Source organism: Salarias fasciatus, chromosome 8 (genome assembly GCF_902148845.1).
Source record: "Salarias fasciatus chromosome 8, fSalaFa1.1, whole genome shotgun sequence".
In the NCBI taxonomy this organism is placed as follows: domain Eukaryota; kingdom Metazoa; phylum Chordata; class Actinopteri; order Blenniiformes; family Blenniidae; genus Salarias; species Salarias fasciatus.
The window spans coordinates 3,028,357-3,046,913 of NC_043752.1; the positions used below are offsets into that span (position 1 = coordinate 3,028,357).

General features: G+C 47.3%; 1 protein-coding gene across 1 annotated transcript; it reads right to left on the minus strand.

Annotated features, from left to right (window-relative positions):
• Positions 1-118: 118 nt before the first annotated feature.
• On the minus strand, positions 119-10,205 carry fam171a2b (family with sequence similarity 171 member A2b). The gene is made up of 8 exons (XM_030097743.1): positions 10,042-10,205; positions 6,999-7,226; positions 6,781-6,873; positions 6,496-6,654; positions 6,243-6,422; positions 5,792-5,905; positions 4,787-4,913; positions 119-4,620 (listed from the first exon to the last, which is right to left on the minus strand). Exons 1-8 carry the CDS (start codon positions 10,139-10,141, stop codon positions 3,114-3,116), a joined length of 2,508 nt encoding a protein of 835 aa, XP_029953603.1. The 5' UTR covers positions 10,142-10,205; the 3' UTR covers positions 119-3,113.
• Positions 10,206-18,557: the final 8,352 nt, after the last annotated feature.

Genomic DNA, 18,557 nt, shown 5'->3' on the forward strand with positions numbered 1-18,557 from the left:
TTTTTTTCATGATTGAGTTTTTTGTGTTTGCTGTTTTTTTCTTTTTCTAGTACAACATTTGTTTGATTTTTAATCTTTTTTTTCTGAACAGCACTGTCAAAAGAAATCCCGACAGACAGAACGTGGGAACAGATTTATTTCTATTTCGTCTCATGTACAGAAAAAACCCATTTACAGTTTCCAACCGACTGAGCGGGTTGATGAAGTGGATGTCTGACTGGCGTGGGATGAAGTCTTCAAAGTGTCCTCCCAGAGAGCCGTCGGCCCCGAACGGTCCCGAAAACACGAGTTCACAAAATCTACCCAGAAGAAAGAGGAGCGGAAACAAAGCGGGAAAGCCACGAGGAATTCACAACAGGCGGTTTGGGACCGTTTCACGGCCGACCGGCTCTCCTGGAGGCGACGGACTCGAGTTTCATGGTCAGCAGGTGAACGGTGACCGAGCGACTTTTATACAACAAAACGGCTTGAAGTTCTCTCAGCTGTGAGTCTGTCACCACTGGATCGATCGGTCTTCATTCTTCAGAAAAACAGAGTCAACTTTCACATTAAGAATGTCTGTACTCCCTGACTTCCAAACGTTTTCATCACCATTTCATTATATTTCTTTTACCACTTTTGCAGATGTGCCCTTTAAAGTTCATTTTTATAACTTAGCATTAGCTAAACATTAGCTCAGTGTTAATATTTCAGTATAGGACTGGAATCGTCATCAGTCTTGGTGCGTTTTCGTCTTTGTTTCAGAATCAATGACACATTTTCCTGATCGGCAGTAAAACCCTTTTCAACCCTCACTGTGACTATAGATACCAAACAGACTCCTTACTAAAGTGCCAACTGCATCAAGAAAATGTGTCTTTCTACATAAAATCATCACAACATGAGAACGTCACAAACTTCTGGTTACAGCAGGGCACGTTTTCTCATTTCAAACACCAATCAGTAGTATTGATTAAACAGTCATATCAGCCTAACCCCAACCCCAATCAGGGCCATGCTAACGGCGTCTCGGCGGCGCTCCGGATCAGGCGGTGACAGCGCTCCCAGCGGAGAGCTGCTGATGTGTCGGTAGGCAGTGGCGATGCTCATGGCGGCGGGGAGCGTGTTGGTCAGAATGTCGTCATTGTAAACATTTACGACCGGAAGTGAATTTTTTTCTTACAGCTGGATTGTGGGAAAAAAAAGTCCATGTATCTTTGTATCACCCAAGTTCGTTTGGCAGCACAAGTCTGATGCAAGTGTGAGTCACATTTTGTGCCAAAAGGACATTGTCATTATCAATTCCAAAAAAAAACAAACAAAAAAAACCCAAAAAGCAAAAAGGTTCTCATTAAAAACACCCTAATCTACATGTCACATGCACATCGTATACACATAAAATCTCATATAATTCATTGTAGCATTTACAAGTTTGGTGAAAAAGAGGATAGATAGAAGAAATGGAGAAAATCCAAGGACGAAAGAGCCGCAAGGAAAGTAGTGATATTAGTCAGGCATGCTCCCCAGAGTGACGCGTGTTGCTGTTACCCACGATGCAGTGTGCTTATCAGTGCCTGCCGGTCTGGACAGCGGACTTCGGCTCCGAGAGCGACCGGCGAGCCGATCGCTCCGTCCTAAGTGTGAAAGAAGGCACTTGCAGGAGAGAAGTGGTGCAGGCCCTGGTGATCTCGGGAGGATATCAGGTGGGTGGTGGTGCGTTCCAGTTATCTCGGAACTCGGGAATTCCCAGTCGTTTTGGGGGGATTCGGGATGGAAATTGAGGCTGAAACTACCCCTTTAGGGGCTGCAGACATTGAAACATGTTATTTTAAGCAGTGTGGGTTCAAAGCTACAAGCGTCTGTTTCAGATTTTCAATGTTGTGATCAACTGGAATCCTAAACTGAGTTGGGAATTCCCAGTTTAGAACTTGAAATAATCAATTCTAATATCTGTTAATCTTCTAACAGACCGCTTCATACCCACAGCTGTATGTAGGAAGTTATTAAAATACTCCTAAATTCTACATAAAAAGAATAAAACATTGATTTTAGTAACAAGTCTTTGATGTTCTTGCTCCAAATTAGAAAGGGGGCAGGGCTTTTAAAAATCCCTAATCCCAAGAACAACTCTGAATTCTGAGTTGGGAGATAAGCGGAAGGTCCTTTAAGTCTTCAAGTACAGTGGTGTTTCTGTTCAGACTCACCCTTTTTCTCTGGGCCACTGGGGGGTCGAGTGGTCGCCCAGCTGTGGGGGGAGGTGCCTGTCTGGTCAGTTCATACATTCATATGCATGCAACCTTTCTATTCCAAATGCCTGGGATCTATTTACACAACGATAATCGCAAAGAAGTCTCTGCTGGCCAAAAACATCTCAACAAGAGGAGAAAGGCAGATATGCAAAAAACTTTTGGCAGAATTGTTCAGGTGACCACCGCAAGAAGTCGACGACATAAAGGATGAAATGGATCTCAAATCATTACTACTGGAATAAGTCATTACAACACATAGAACACGGTACAGGTAGGAAATCAAGTACATCCCTGAAGGAGCAAAATACAAGTTGGACTTAATGGTCTTTGCGTCATCCACTCACAGGGGCACGAGAAGAAAAAAACAGTAGAACTGGTACAATCCCCACACGTTCAGGCTTTGGGAAACTGCTTCCTGTCAAGATAATAACAGGGAAGCAGACAAGAAAGCACAAGCTCAACATCTGCTACCATCAGTGAGAGACTTTGTGCACAATCAATCCCATCGAACTCTTTAAAAAAATGGAACCTACTTCCAAATACTGACGTATCAACCGATCGGTTATCAAATTGCTAGTAAGTGCTCTATTCTTATACTTTGCTCTATAAAATGGCTATTTCCACAGTCAGTATATGCAATGGCTCAGACGATGGTTCAGTGACGTAACAGGTGATGGGATTCACAAGAAAGTGGACAAGTTTTAGGTCTACAATAGATCAACCGAGCAGAACCGACCAACGGTGAGACGGTGAGAAGATCTGATCAAACAACAACCTTGAAACGGCGCGGTGGAGCAGTGGTTGTGCTTCGTGCGGTCTCTGTCGGTGAAGGACACTCTCCCTTCGGAAAGGGTGGTTAAAAGGTCCAGTGTAAATTCGCAAAGATCACTTCCTGGGGTGGAAGACCATGAGCGGCCTGTCTTCGATCTTCTGCCACGGACTCTTCTTGTTCTCGTCTTTGTCGTCGGGGTCGTCCTCGGGACTGGTCATGGAGTCGCGGCGGTTCTCGCTGTTGCTGCTGCGGCTGCTGTTCACTCGACTGCGTCCCCTCCTCGGGATGGTGGATCCTCGAGAGGACGGGCCTTCGTCCAGCAGCGGAGTGAGGGAGTTCTCCTCCGGCGAGACCGGGCGTCCCTCGCTGCTGCTGGGCTCGCTGTGGTCCGGGTAGGCCAGCTTGGAGTAACTCTTCCCGCCGCTGTTGCCGACCCCGTGGCTCTTCCGCCCTCCCGTACCCCAGCGCTCGTCTTTTCCCTTCCGGCTGACACCTGATTTCCGCTCTTGTGCTTCCAGGGGTGGCTCGAGGTTGACATCCCGCGGAATGCTACTGGAACCGACTCCAAATCCTCCAAATCCTCCTCCGCCACCGCCACTCAGGTCGTTCCCAACGTCGATGTAGGAGTGTCGCACGTGGGCGTTGGCGCGTCCGTCCAGGGAGATGAACCAGGCCCGCGGGTGCTGTTTAACGCCCAGCTCCAGAAGCTTCTTCTCGGTCAGAGCCTGCAGCTCTCCGTTCATCTGGGCCATGGTGGAGTCGTTGAAGAGCACCGGGATGGTGACCGGCCCGCCGGAGGAGTCCGACGCCCAGCTGGGCTCCTCGGAGTCATCGCCCTGGGAACCGCCTTGCTGCTGCTGCTGCTGCTGACCTTGCTTCTGGGAGTGGTGGTGATGGTGCTGCGAGCCTCCTCCCATCTGAGCGCCGTCCTTGTCTTGCTCCTTGGGGTCTTTGCCGTCTTTCCCGGAGAACTCCGACGGCAGGCGCATGTAGTGGGCGGGGATGACCAGGGTTGGCACCATGCTCCGGTACATGTTCTCCTTCATCTGGTCGATGGAGCTGCAGAAGATGATCTGTCCCGGCTGGGTGTTCAGGGAGGTGGGTCGCGCCAGGCTGTCGGCCGCCGCCGCAGAGTACTCCGGAGGTTTGTCGGACTGGTTGGGCACGTAGCCCTGGAAACGAGGGGGGGACGGGGGGTCGGAGGAGTACCCTCGATTGTCGTTGGCGTTGTGGTGCCTGTGGTAGTCGGACTCCTTTCCGTCTTTGGGGCTGTAGCTCCGGCTGTAGTCGTCATGCAGCAGTGGGTTGTCCAGATTGTTGGTTTCCGTGGCTCTCGTAACCTTCATGGGAAAACTTTCGCCTCTTTGAGAGCCCGAAGCATTTTTCCCCTTCGAGTGTCGCAGCATGTGAGCAGGAACGTGCTTGGTTAAGTCCTCCTTCGAATTCTGGTAATCTCGCGAAGGGGACATTTCAGATTTGTCGTTGGAGGGTCCAGATTCCACGTGGCCTCCGCAGATGAGGTTGAGGCGTGAAGTGGACGTGCCCTGGTCTCTTTTGGCGCCGTTCAGATTGGACATGTGGGGTTTGCCTTGCTGTCGACGAGGTTTCAGACACTTCCGCCTGGAAAGCAAACAGAGGAGGGTCACGAACACAAAGGAACCGCTGTTACCTGCTGACAGATTAGATGTTATATGACTTGTTAAAATTCCAAATCCACATTCAGTTTGAATTGTGTTATTGTTGCTATGAAAGCTCAAAGTGTGACCTGCGCCTACGCTCCCCACACCTGCAGTAGTAGAGCAGCACGCAGAGCAGGATGAGCACCAGCAGGGCCAGCGAGCCCAGGATGGAGAGCAGGAACAGGGTGTGGTAGGTGGTGATGTCCCTCAGGCCTGGATGAGAGAGACCGAAACCTGCAAGACAGTCCACCGCCAAAGGTTTATTCTGAAGAAAATTCACCACAAGGTGACCGAAAAACTGCCCAGTTTCAAATTGTAACTTGACATTTTAAACCTGCTATTCAGTCTTTCCTCATACATTTTTTTTCTCATTTCATCTCTTTTATTCCCTCCAAACAACATTCTTTTCAAACCATGAATTGGAAGCCGTGCTCATTAAATGATGGTCAATCGATACTTTTTTTTCATGTCTGCTTTTTCCTTTTTTCTGTACAATGTCTACAAAATGCAACACATGCTGCGAAGAAAAGACTTGACCTGCTTTGTACTCATCGTCGGTGTGGTAAATCATGCTCAGCTGACTCGTCCTCCGCTCAGCTCTGATCTGCTGTTAGGTGCAGCTTCCTGCCTGAGTCAAATTTCCCCCAGGGATCAATCCAGTCTTACTTTATCTGAACGGTTCGCCCAGACTCTTTTTTTATGTACGGTTCCTTCATTTGTTGAAGCTCATAGAAGTTGTTCGGTCACTGTTGCACATCCTGGTCTTCTGAGTCCGTTTATGCAGTTCTGTATTTCTACACCTTAATGAGAAATTTCACTGACCTCTAGTTGCTTCTGGGACACAGAACCAGGCCTGGTAATTGAATTAGATGGTTCTGCTTGCATTAGATACAGAAAGTACTTTCTGTGTGAGGGGTTGATTGTATGTCTGAATCTCATCAAAGCGTGGATTTTTATGGGTAAAGCAAACTTTCTGGTTCCTGCCGAGAAACTTCAGCTGCACAGCTTCCATGTGTTCGACGTGCTTAGAGCAGAGGTCTGCACAGCATCTGGAAGTACTGGAAACCGGAAAACAACACAAGGAGCATCGCAGACGGAAGAGAGGACGCTACCTGAAGAGGACGGAAAGGCAGCCAGCCAGTACCCCATCTGAGGAACCACCACGTTCCACACAAACTGAGAACCGTCCTTCTTGATGTATCCCGTCCCGCTGCGAACCCAAAGTCCTGCAGAGGAGGAAATGAGCATCACTGCAAAATAAATAGTAACAGTGAGGACCACAGCACAGTTTGTCCATATTGGGGATGGAGAGAGACAGCAGCTCTCCAAATGCTTCCATGAATTCTAACTGTAAAGAGCGATAATCTTGACAGCATTCGTGAAGAGGAGCCGTTTTCCCGACATGATGGAGCTCAGTGGACTCTGAGTGAAGCTGCTGCTGGTGGAGCAGCCTGCAGCTCCGTCAGCAGGCGCTCAGGCAGGCTTTCTATTTCGGGAGCTCCAGCTGTTATGTAACCTCCGTCAGTGGTTTGGACCAGCTGATCCCCGGCCCTCCTGACTCACCCGTCCTGGGCTGATACAGCCAGGCGGGGACGCTCGTGGCCACCCTGTTCCGGGTGTCTGACGGCAGCGGCACCGAGATGTGGATCGGGTCCGAGACCTGGACCGGGCCGCCGTCTCTGTCGAGAAGCTGGACGCTGACCACCGCCAGCGCCGTCAGGTCGGTCCATCCTGTCTCTGCACCTGAAACCAGAACGTGTGGTGAACTTCACATAATCCGGGACCTTCGACAGTTTCTCGGGGGTGCGGGACCGACCTGAGCTGTTGGTCTCCTGGCCCAGCAGGAACGGGAAGCCCCCGATCTCGTACTGACTGCGGGCCGTGGTCAGCGCCGCCGACAGGGCCGTGTAGTTGGAGTTGGGCGGCAGCTGGATGGACTTCCTCTGCAGCTGCACCAGCGGCTGGTTACGAGCTCCTGGAAGACAAAACCCAAAGAGCAGCATGAACCAGCAGGAAGAGGCAGGAACCGGGCTGCTGCTCTGGTTCTGGTTCTGGTTCAGGTTCTGGAGGAGCGAGGGTTTAAACATCTAGACTCCTTTACCTGGAGAACCCGACAGCACCTGGAGAACGTCATCGTAGAGAATCAGAGTTCCGGGCCTCTGGACCAGCAGATACAGGCTGACAGAGGCGTACACTGAAACAACACCGAGAGAAACACTGTCAACTACAGTCAAAACCAGCAAGACACCGAGGCTATCTGGAACAGCTGTAGTCTCAGTGTTTGGTCCTCCGAGGCACCGGAGGTGAGGACGGACTCACGCGGGATGCGGCTGGAGTGCCAGGGCACCGAGTTGGTGACGTAGTCCTGTTTGGACGCTGTGATGATCACCCAGGTCCCGGCGCGGTATGAGAAGCTCACTCTCACCACGCCATCGCCGCCGGCCCGGCTGGACGCCAGCACGGTCTGGTTCCCGTGAACGTCCACCTGGGCGTCCGCCAGCGGAGACAGATCGCTGTTGTCGAACACCTGGACTTTAATTTGAACCTCTGGGGAGAGAAAAAAAGAGAAAGTAAAAGTAATGCAAGTAAACTTTACCAAGTAACTAATTTTATAATTTATGTGAAGTAAATACAAAACTTTAAACAAACATCTGATCTGATTCTGTGATAAACAGTGTTGCCAAAGGCATGTTGGAACGTCTCGTTATGTTTTATTACTTTTACTGGAAACACAGTAACTCACTGTAGACCAGAGGTCTGGAGCTGTACATCAGGTTTCAGGGTTTTTCAGCAAATCTTTGATTATTCATTTAAAGAAAAAGAGCCTTCGACCGTGAAATCAAGGAGATTGTTTCATATTTACAGTGAAAAGTGTGAAGACTGGATCGGAGCTGCAGTGAGGAGAGGCAGCAGTGGAACTGTTGCTGGCTGGGTGTGTCGCTGCTCACGCACATTAATCGCTTCCAGTAGAGACGGATTACCGTTACAGTGATGATGATGATGCAGTGTGAAGTCATCTCACACACACACACACACACACACACACACACACACACACACACACACACACACACACACACACACACACACACACACACACACACACACACACACACACACACACACTCCTCATCCCCGGTACATTTTGTTTCTCATCTCTCTTCTTGGACACCCTGGATGTGGGTCACATTAGGGGATGTTTCCATGGTTACAGGCCGACTCTCTAAAAGCTGGCCTTGTTGTTGTTGTTGTTGTTGTTGTTGTTGTTGATGAGCCTCTTCCTCGGGTTCGGTCCCCACAGGCACATCCTCTAAAACCCTGCGGTCCTCCATCCACAACTCTTTTTATGGAAGGGTAACGTGCTAATGGCTGTGTAATTAGCAGCAGATGTATGTGTGCGTGTGTGTGTGTGTGTGTGTGTGTGTGTGTGTGTGTGTATGTGTGTGTGTGTGTGTGTGTGTGTAAATGCTGTCGTCCATTCCAGTAATTGCTCCGATAAAGGCTCCCTTGTGTGACTGGAGGACTTCCTCCGTCGCTTGAAGCACAGGCCTGGAGCAGCTATTGACTGAAACACTGAGTCAGTCAGACTCCACAACTCTTCAGCCTCACTTCACCGAGCCGGGAATCGTCCCCCAAACACTTCCACACACAAGGACGAGGCGGACGTCCCGCCAGAACACTGAAAATCTGAGTCCATCATGGACAACATGTTGTGTTCCAAGCCAATAGAAGACAAGCCCTCCTCTTTGGAATTCAGGGGAATAAAACAGGAATTTACAAAATTGAAGTTTGGCTCTTTATCGGGAACTCAAATGTAGTTGAATAAAAAATATTTGAACATAATCCTGAATAAAACAACCAGATGTCATGAGAGTCCAGTTGAATATCTGCTTCTTTTCTCAGCAGATGACAGAATAATATCAGACAGATTGTTTCTTTATCTAAGTGCTGCAATATGACAGGAATAAGTTTGAAGCATTTGGAGTTTATGCGTCCGATGCTGGAGCCAATCCCAGGCAGCTTAGAAACACTGGACTCAAACCGGGGTTTCTCTTGTTGTGAGGTGGTAAAGCGAACCACTACACCAGCACACAGCTTCAGTTTGGCAAAAGAAGAATCACAAAAGGGAAACCTGACAACATTTTCATTCTGCGTTCTCCATCTACATGACTAGCTCCAAAAAACTGAATTCTATTCTTTATTTGGTGTTTTTGCTTCCTGCAATTCAAACTTCACCTACCAAAATAAAAGCTTCATCGTTAGTAAAGTGTGGCTTCACCACTGTTTTCTTTAAAAGTAATCACAAGTTAGAGAACGCGTCACTTTGGTCTTGAAAATCTGTTTTTCAGGACGCTTACACCAACATTCAGAAGTTAGAATTTCACTGAGAATCTCAGACAATTTTGACAACATATTTAAACTTTCACAATTTCAATCGTCTTTTTTTTTTAATTATTATTAACATCTGATGTAGAAGTGAGTTTGGGTTCAGCTGAAGCCTTTTCCATCATGTTAATCTGTCTCCAAAGATACAATGCAATAAATCTGGTTCTATAAGCCTCTGCTGAACCGTTTTATCCTCCTCTGGCTTCAACTTCATTCCTCCTCGGGAATGAAAAGAGGAAGCTGGCACCGGGGAGCCGCGCCTCCCTGACCCTGCATGTTCCTCCACAGATTTAATAATCTGAACATGTAAAGAGCAGCAGCCATGTTTTCACAGCTGGAGCATCACATCTGGAGATTCGTGGCGAGATTCCCGGCCGCCACAGCTTCCCCTGGAAGACAACGCGCGCCCGTTCCCACCTTCAGCCCCGCAGACAGAACATCCACCTGCACCAGGTCATGAAGCTGCAGCAGGGGCTGTTCGTCACACGTGGCCGTCCGTGCACGTCCTGAATAATGCAACCCAATTACATAATGTGTCCCCGGGATGCACGCAGGGTTCCAGGGTTCTCTCCATCCGCAGGCTCTGCTTTCCAAGCATGAGGTGATGATGAAGATGATGATGATGATGATGATCAGTGAGCATCAACAATGGCCCCCATGCAGGCCTGCTGCACAGAGGAAGGCCTGCTCTCCCATCACACCTCCAGATCTGTGATCAGCCCCCCCCCCCCCCCCCCCAACCCCGACATGTCAGCATCCACATCACACAAAGCCACCACAGCCCAGACCCCGTCCACCACCCCCCCTCCGCCGGACCCCCCCGCAGCCTCCGCCCGGGGAGCAGCTCTGCAGCGCATCGACGCCTTTCTGCACAAAAGCCATAACCCCCCCCCCCCCCCCCCCCCCCCCGGTCCTCCCCGGCCCCCTCCCTCCCCCCTCGCCCTGCTGCATCGCCCCGCTCGGCTCGGCAGCTCACCGAAAGCGCCCTGATCCGCCACGGACTTGGCCCACACCGCCTCCCAGAGCGCGCAGACCCCCACCCACAGCAGCACACGGGAGACGCGGTTCGCAGGCATCCTGCTGGCAGCTACATCTCCTCCGGTCGCTCCGGCCCGGGTCCCTCGGTGCTCCTCCCCGCCGCTCTCCGCTCCGCAGCGCCTCTCCCGCCGCCTCTCGTCGCTCGGATCGTCCGCTGAATGGAGCCGAGGCTGCAGCCCGGAGTCGGAGCCTCTGAGCGGCTTCGCCTTGTTTTTATTGTCTGAAGGAGAAAGAGGAGGACGCCCTCTGCTGGTCCCCGGAGGAACTGCAGCTTCAGTGCAGAGAGTCAGACCAGACAGCGCAGACCATGAGAGACCTCTAGAGACCATCACACACCACTACAGACCTCCAGAGACCACTACAGACTTCTGTAGACCATGAGAGATAACTACAGACCTCTAGAGACCACCAAAGATCACTGAAGACCTCTGGAGACCACCACAAACTACTCTGTACCTCTAGAGACCACTAGAGACCTTCAGTGACATAAAGACCTCCGCAGACAGCATCGACCTTTGAAGACCACTGGTGGCCTCTAGAGACTGCCACAAGCTACTAAAGACCTCTGGAGACCACTACAGACCTCTATGCCCCCCCCCCAAGAGCAAAACAGTGAAAAATAAATAAAAATACTTGATAACACTATATTTGAAGCCCCCCCCCCCCGTATTATTATAAATACTATTATAAGTAGTAGAGCATTATAATGCCATTATAACACGTATCGCCATAGTTATAAACATTCATAAATGATCACAATGCCAGGACCGAACCCTAACCCTAACCCTAACCCTAACCCTATGCTGTATAGTGAGTTATAAAGCATTGTGATCATTTATGAGTGTTTATAACTACTGTGTTATACCAGGTGCTTCAAGTAAAGTGTTACCAAATACTTCTTAAACTCCAAAGAAAAATTCTTTATTTCCTTTTTTCTGTTTTTGTCCTTTTTTCTCTTGACCCTTTCTGTTGTTTTCCCTCTTTTGTCTTTCTCTTTCTTCCCTTCTTGAACTTTTTTCCCCATTTTGTTCTTTTTCTGATGTATTTTAGTTTTTTCCTCATTTTCTTTATCCTCCTTTCATTCTCTTTATTTCTAATCTAATTCTTTCTAAATTTCATCCATCCATCTTCTGTACCACTGATCCTGTTGAGGCTCCTGGAGCCAGTCCCACCCACCTCCAGTGGAGAACAGGGTTTCAGCCTCCTTGAAACAAGATCAAATATTCTCAATGACATTTTTTTTTTTCTGTCTTTTGAAGCAGAAATGGATTAGAACCACGGAGAGCTTCAACTGATCAGGGTCGCAGCTGGTTTCTGTTCCTGGATTTGCTTTGAATAAATTCTGGAAAGAGAACCATATGAGGAGGAATGGTAAAAAATGGTGTAACTTTTATAAAATCCAGCAGGTTCAGAGAGATGATTCCATAGGAAAAAAAAAACCATCAGTAAAATATTTCCATTTACTGCACTTTAAAAGAAAGAAGTAAATGATCGGCAGTGATCGTCTCTGTTCCGGATCAGTCAGTTCTTCTGGCCTTTGGGCCAAACTGGGTTCTGGTCAGAAGATGTTTCCCAGAAGAAGTTCAATGTTTCTGATTCATTCTATTGTTTCATACTTTGATCAAAGCCTGTATTTAGATATTTTTTCGTCTCTGTCCAACATGTTTTAATCACCACTCTTGTTTTCATGGCGTTACCTCTGATTACAAACCGGAATCATGATAAAACACGTTCCATCTGACTGACTGCAATCCTGCTTTGTTTCACAGAGAATGAAAGAATCCTGGTGTCAGTTCGGTTTCCAGCAACAGTCTGACTGTTTGCTGTAGTTATTTTAGTTTAACAGATTTACAAGTCAACATGAGTTGACACCGAGCATTGTCAGGAATTTTTTTTTTGCAGGGTCACATATGTGAGAATCAGGAGGCGTATTAAAGGAAAACACTCCAAAACAGCTGATTAGGACTTTATACGAGCTTATTATTGCTTTTATGAAGGGTTTATGCTGACTACAAGCCAATAAGATTCAGTTTTGTACATTTTCTCTGTATTCATGAGCTGTTTCCAAGTTTTTAATCGACATTTAGACATCAATAAGATGAAATCCCGGGAGGATCCTGGATGAGGGCGGCTGCAGCAGCCACCAAGGCAGAAGATTGGATTCCTGCGACGAATACGAAGCACCGCAGACGGGAAGCCACAGCGACGGATAAATCTGCAGCGAGCTGTGGAACTGCCAGGAATCAAACCCTCAATCAGTGTGACTTTTTCATCAAACAGTCAAAGTGATGAATATGAGGAGCTTCAGATGAGACGTGATCATGGAGTTTCTCCTCCACAGGAAAGGAAGGCCAGAAAAAACTCAGGTCATCATGTAACACGTCACCAAACCACGCTCAGCAGGAACTTCCTGTTAACTATCACCATGAAAGAACACTGAGATATCTATAGAGCATCTTGCTCCTACTCTTCCTGAGCACATCCATATGGACAGAAACGGCAGCTTGACAGATATTTACTGGTGCAGTCTTCTCCGTCACTTTCCAGACATGCTGACAGTCTAAAACTTACAGCTCTAACAGTTGTGAAAAAATCGTTCAGTTACTTCACAGGAATGTCAAACTAAAAGAGAGGAGTAGATCTGACATCTTCACCCTCAGACAGAAAGCAAACGGCGCTCCCCACTGTGACTGTGACATCTGTGCTCATCAGTCCTGCGACGACCGTCAGATGGAGTGAAGTGAAATCGTTCTGGATTTGGAAACAATAAAAACCTTTCCTGAGCTCATTTGGCCTCCGGGTGCTGCTGACGCTGCTTCGCTGCTAAGGTCATAAAGTCAAAAAAATGGCCTCCTAAGTGTCCAAATCAAACTTTGACATGTTTTTTATTAAAAACTTTTATGTAATGAACAAACAGCTTCTGGTTACTTCTTTAGTCCCTGCACATCAAATGTAACTGCACGTAAAATAGCCACTTGTACAGGATTAAAAACAGGGACTAGTAAGTGTAATCAAATATTTTTGATTTGTGGTAAAGTAACTGTTCTTCCAGTATTTAAATCAGTAACTAATTGTTAAAGTAACTTGTTAAATCACTCCAGTACTTCAGTGTTTCAAGCAGCAACTAAATATAGTAAATTAACTTTACTACAGCACCATATACAGCAGTGACTGGTAAGTATGGCTGTAAAGAAATATCATTTTAGTTAGCAGTAAAGTAACTAAACTACTGTGGTTCTTACAGAAACAACCATAAAATAATAGTTTAGTAATTTCCTAGTTTTTACAAAAGTTACTCTGTAGTACAGCACTTAAAGGAAATAAAATGATTTTCAATGACTAGCAGAGGAGGACTCCAGAGTCTGGTGTCTGCATTCAGTTTTTCTTCAGGTAAGTTTTTATTAGATTTTTCTTTTTTTTTTCCATAAAAAACAACAAGAACACAGAATAGACCAAGAAGAAGAGAAGCAAAGGAAGAAAAAGGTCACATCCTGTTGGCAGCTCCATCCTATTTTCCCATCCTTTCAATCATTTCTTCTGTATCAGGTGACCTTTCCTTTGTCAGTCGCTGTCCGAGGTGCTGAAAATCTCCACGTCTCCATTATCTTCCACCTACGTTTCTCCTCATCTCAGGCGGCGTGTCAGTTTTTCCATTGTGTGGATTTCCTTTATTCCTTTGTCCGCTGTTCCAGGTCAGAGGATCCACTTCACCCCGTTTGCTTGTTGGAGCCTTTCTGGCAGCTATGAACAGTGTTTTAAGCAGGTACCTTTCCCCTGGCTTTACGCTGTTTTCAGTGAAGTTACACAAATAAAGTACTATGCAGTTCTTAGGAACGTCATATCTTGTATGTATAGATGTATAGTGTGTCATTTTAAAGGTCTGGACTCAGTTTAAAGAACTTAGGTTGAAATATTTCTGGATGAATTCAAAAGTTTGAGTTCACTTCGAATAGTTCTGGTTGAGTTCAGAGGGTTTATATTCAGTCTGAAGAGTTTTCATTGAGTTTAAAGTGCCTGGGATCAGTTTAAAGAGTTCCGAGAATCAAGGTTTGCGGTGTAAGAATTAATTTTTGGAACGTCTTCTTCACTGAGAGGGATCGCAGATCCACTTTCATATTTTCAATCCCACATTTATTGAGAGAGTGGATTTAATTTTCACAGCAGCCACATTTTCATCAAAGAATAATCTTCCTTGAAACGACACAGACACTTGGAAGATTTAAAGTTGTGTTTTGGGAACCATCTCTCTCTCTCTCCCTGGTTTTTAAAGCTCTCTGAGTCTTTCCTCAGACTGACTGAGGTCTGGCTCTCGGCCTCGGCTGCCGGATTCTGGACTCCTCTCCCGGTCCTGACGCCAGGCTGCTGAGCCGAGCTGGACAGACGTCGACTCTGGAGGTTTCCGTGAAGCTGCTCTGCAGGATTAGCCGCAGAACATCTGTCTTGTCGGGCGCCGAACCCCCCCCCAGATCACCGACTCCTCGTTCCAGGGTGGCAGCGATGCAGATTTAATGAAAATGCAAGGCTCAAACAGAACCAGGAGAAACACTCAGACTGGAGCTGCAGAAAGGCCTTCTGCGGCCTTGCCAGACAGTTCGGGGGCGTCTTTCAGGAGAGCGGTGTGAAGTGGATTAAGGAGCTCAGCCATGGAGGAACATGAACCGGAGCAGCAGCTGGAGGGGGCCGAGCGGAGCGGGGGCACCGGTGTGGCTTTTCATTTCACACGGTGAGCGGAGCTCTGCGGAGGCGGCGGATTAACGGCGAGGGGAGAAACGTCCACGTGGGTCAGAAACAGGACGAGAGGATCAGTGAGGAGAGAGAGAGAGAGAGAGAGAGAGAGAGAGAGAGAGAGAGAGAGAGAAAGGCTTCCCAGTTCCAGAACAAACTGAAACTTAATGCAAACTCGTCTCTGATGGGAGCACTGCTCTCACTGAGGGTCAATTAGTGGCTAATTAAGGTCATTATGAAACTTTTTTGGTCTTTTTTTGATTAGTTTGTTATTTGTTAATTTCTTGTATTCAAATTATGGTCATTTAAAGTCATTAGTGAATGTTTTACATTCCTTATTGAGTGTTTTATTACCTTAGTGCCAATCTGATGTGTTTTTGTTGTAGTTTTTACCCTTTTTGGGTCATTTTGTTCATGTTATCTGACAATATCATCCTGTCAAGACTTTAGAAAGTCACCGGGAGAGAAAATCAGCTAAAAAAGTTTTTTTTGTTTTTTTTTCCTGATGATATATAGAAATATGAGCGCGTGCTGAAGAAGCCATCAGTGTCCAGCAGGGGGCAGAGGAGAGCTGGAGCAGCTCCTTCCTGCTGACTGTGACCTTTTGTCACATTGCACTTGTCACAGTCCTGTAGCCCCCCTCCTCCTCCGCCCTCCTCCGCCCTCCTCCACCCCTCCATGTGAGACCAGTGTAATGTGTCACCCTCTCAGCCCCCATTCCCACCGTCAGCACCTCCGGTCGTCCTCGTGCTCCAGACTCCGACGGAGAAAAGACATGCTCAATAACCAGAATCACATTCATATCAGCAGTTAGAAACTGACTGATCTCCAAAACTACTGAATAACCACAAAGTGGAATCATAAAAGCAATCAAAAACAGACAAAAAAATCAACCATTAAGAGAACATAACTACAAATAAATGCAAAATAAACCAAAAGACTCCAATAAAAAATACAATATTGTCACAAAGTGACAGAAAATAGTCAGAAATACACACAGGAGGAGCCTAATGATCCTGTTTGTTTGTTTTAGGGATGCTGTTTGGAGACTTTTATCACTTTAAAGTCAGAATGAAGAAGAATTAATCAATAAAAGGTTGAAATATTCCAGTTTATGTGACATCAATCTAAAATCTATTGATGTGTTGAAGACACACACACACACACACACACACACACTGACATCAGTTCATTATTCCACCTTCACTCTCTCTCGTCTTTCTCTGGCATTGATCCCAGAGCAGCTTCAGTTCAGCTCCGCCACCACAATGTCACTTTGGGAGCGAGTGAGAGGAAATTGATCCGCCGAGTCGCTCCAGAAGATTTGGTGTGTATAGTTGGAAAAGAGACACAAAGTGACCACAAAATGATGGAAAAAGGCCCCAAAGTGACACAAAATAACCACAAAGAGAAACTAATTTACCACAAAAGGCTGTGAAGTTAACACTGAAAGCCTCAAAATGAGCACAAAGACACAGAAAATCACCACAAACAACCAGGAAACGAGGAGAAAGAGGAATAAAATGACCACAAAGAGATGCAGAATGAGGAAACCAGCACAAAATCACACTGCAGAAGGGACTGGTAATGATAAAATTAAAGAATGAATAATTAAAGGAGGCAAATAAAACCAGAAAGATCCTGAAAGATTCAGATGAAAACAAAATATGACCACAAAAACGTCCACAATTTAACAGAAAATGTTAAAATGACAGAATGAGAGAAAATGACTAAATGAATCATAAAATTACACAACACGCTGACAAAACGACAATCAAAGTATCTCTGAAGTGAAGCAAAACAGCCACAGAGACACAACATGGCAATAAAGAAATTAAAACAGCCTAAAAGTGAGACAGAAAAGACACGAAACAGGCCTGATGGGCGCTCACAGTGAAACAGAATGACATTAGATAACACTCACAACACACTCTCACTACAGAGCAACACAGTTCGATCCAAAACAACAATAAAGCCACAGAGTGAAGCAAAACTACCAGAAAGGAACTTAAATGGCCACAGAGTAACTCAAAACTACCAGAAAGCAACACAATCAGACAAGTAAAGGAGCATGAAATGATGTGAAAGTGGAACAAACTGATAAAATTCACTCAAAACAGCTACAATGTGATGCCTGGAGCCATAAAATCCTTTATTTAAATCATGAAAAGATGCAAAAAGAGCAAAGAAGGATTAAGAGCGACGACACCGTGAGGCGAAACGAGCACAGCGGCATGGATCGTCCACAAAGAGACACAAAACCAGCACAAAGTGACACACAGCCGAGACAAACCAGCTGGACAGGATGATCATTTAACCAAGACGACCACTGCACACACACGCATACACACACCATCACACACTGCTTCAGGTGTGTTGCAGCACAGTGAGGGAGTCTCTGTGGTGCAGATCAGGGTTTTTTAACGAAGGTGATCCTGACTGGAGGAGAACAGGCAGGAAACACTCTGGAGGGAAACAGGAGCCGAGATTCAGCACATTTCTTCTTCTTCTTCTTCTTCACTTGACACAAAGGCGGCGGCACACATTGTGTCTGTGAAGCAGAAGTAGGTCTCCTCTCATGTTGCTGTGTTTTCGCTCTCTCTGCATGTACCGGGCGTGCGTGTGTGTGTGTGTGTGTGTGTGTGTGTGTGTGTGTGTGTGTGTGTGTGTGTGTGTGTGTGTGTGTGTGTGTGTGTGTTTTATGGGGTGTTTAATCTGCCACAGCGGCTGTAAATTCACACCAGCTTCCTGGATGTTGGTCCACTGTAATCCAAACACAGTGGAAAAGTGTGTGTATTTGTATAATGAGGCAATTATTTTACCACTGTATGCAGAACACCTCAGAAACACACACACACACACTCACACACACACTCACACAGTCAAACTCGATCCGCTTCACCACTTAATCAAATATCCGGACTCGAACCGTGGACACTGAACATGCAAACCACTGTAGCGTTCACAGACAAAACTCACACATGCACATTCATGGAAATGCCCTCCAGCCCGGACTCAGACCGGGGATAATCTCACTGTGACGGGGGAGTGCAAACCACTTCCTCCAACGTGTCCGACTCCCTGCTGTCGCTCTTCACCCAACAAACAAAACCGTTTAGAGAGCAGGGGTGTAAAATCTGACAGGTTGAAGGAGATCAGACTCTTGAGGGTCTGCAGGTGCACGCACGCACACACACACACACACACACACACACACACACACACACCCTGTTCCTCGTGTCCAGCTGACATTTATTTGTGACAGCAGCCCGGTGTGTGTGGTGATAATTAAAGCGTGTCCACGGAGCCGCCGGCGTCCCCTCGAGTGTGTGTCTTCCGTGCCCGCCGGGGAGACGCCTATTTTTAGCGCCGTGGTCTTTGATTAAAATGCGACTCTTCCCGGTGACCTTCACACCTGCTGCCGCTCCGCCGGGTCTGCGGGACGCCGCCGCCTGATGAATAAAGGCCCGCGCTGCGTCTGCTGACAAGACGATCAATTCCGCTCCGATCAGGCCTCCGCCCGAGCGCACCCCGGGACCGCCGGCTCACACGCTACACCCGGAACCTCCAGCGGTCCGACCCCGCCCACCGCCGCTCTGCGGTCGGCTGGTCGGACGGCGGCGGTTAGTGAAGCAATGAGGCGGCGAAACGACGCAGGACGTCTGACGAACTGGACAACGTCTCACGAGACACAAGGAAACACACCGAACTGGAAACACACAGATCGTG

Excerpts from the sequence above, each read along its gene's own strand:
- fam171a2b (XM_030097743.1), bottom strand. The coding sequence starts at position 10,141 with ATGCCTGCGAACCGCGTCTCCCGTGTGCTGCTGTGGGTGGGGGTCTGC. Across the intron at positions 6,874-6,998 it reads GCACTCCAGCCGCATCCCGC|TGTACGCCTCTGTCAGCCTG; the intron begins GTGAGTCCGTCC and ends GTGTTGTTTCAG. Across the intron at positions 4,621-4,786 it reads GTGCTGCTCTACTACTGCAG|GCGGAAGTGTCTGAAACCTC; the intron begins GTGTGGGGAGCG and ends TTTGCTTTCCAG.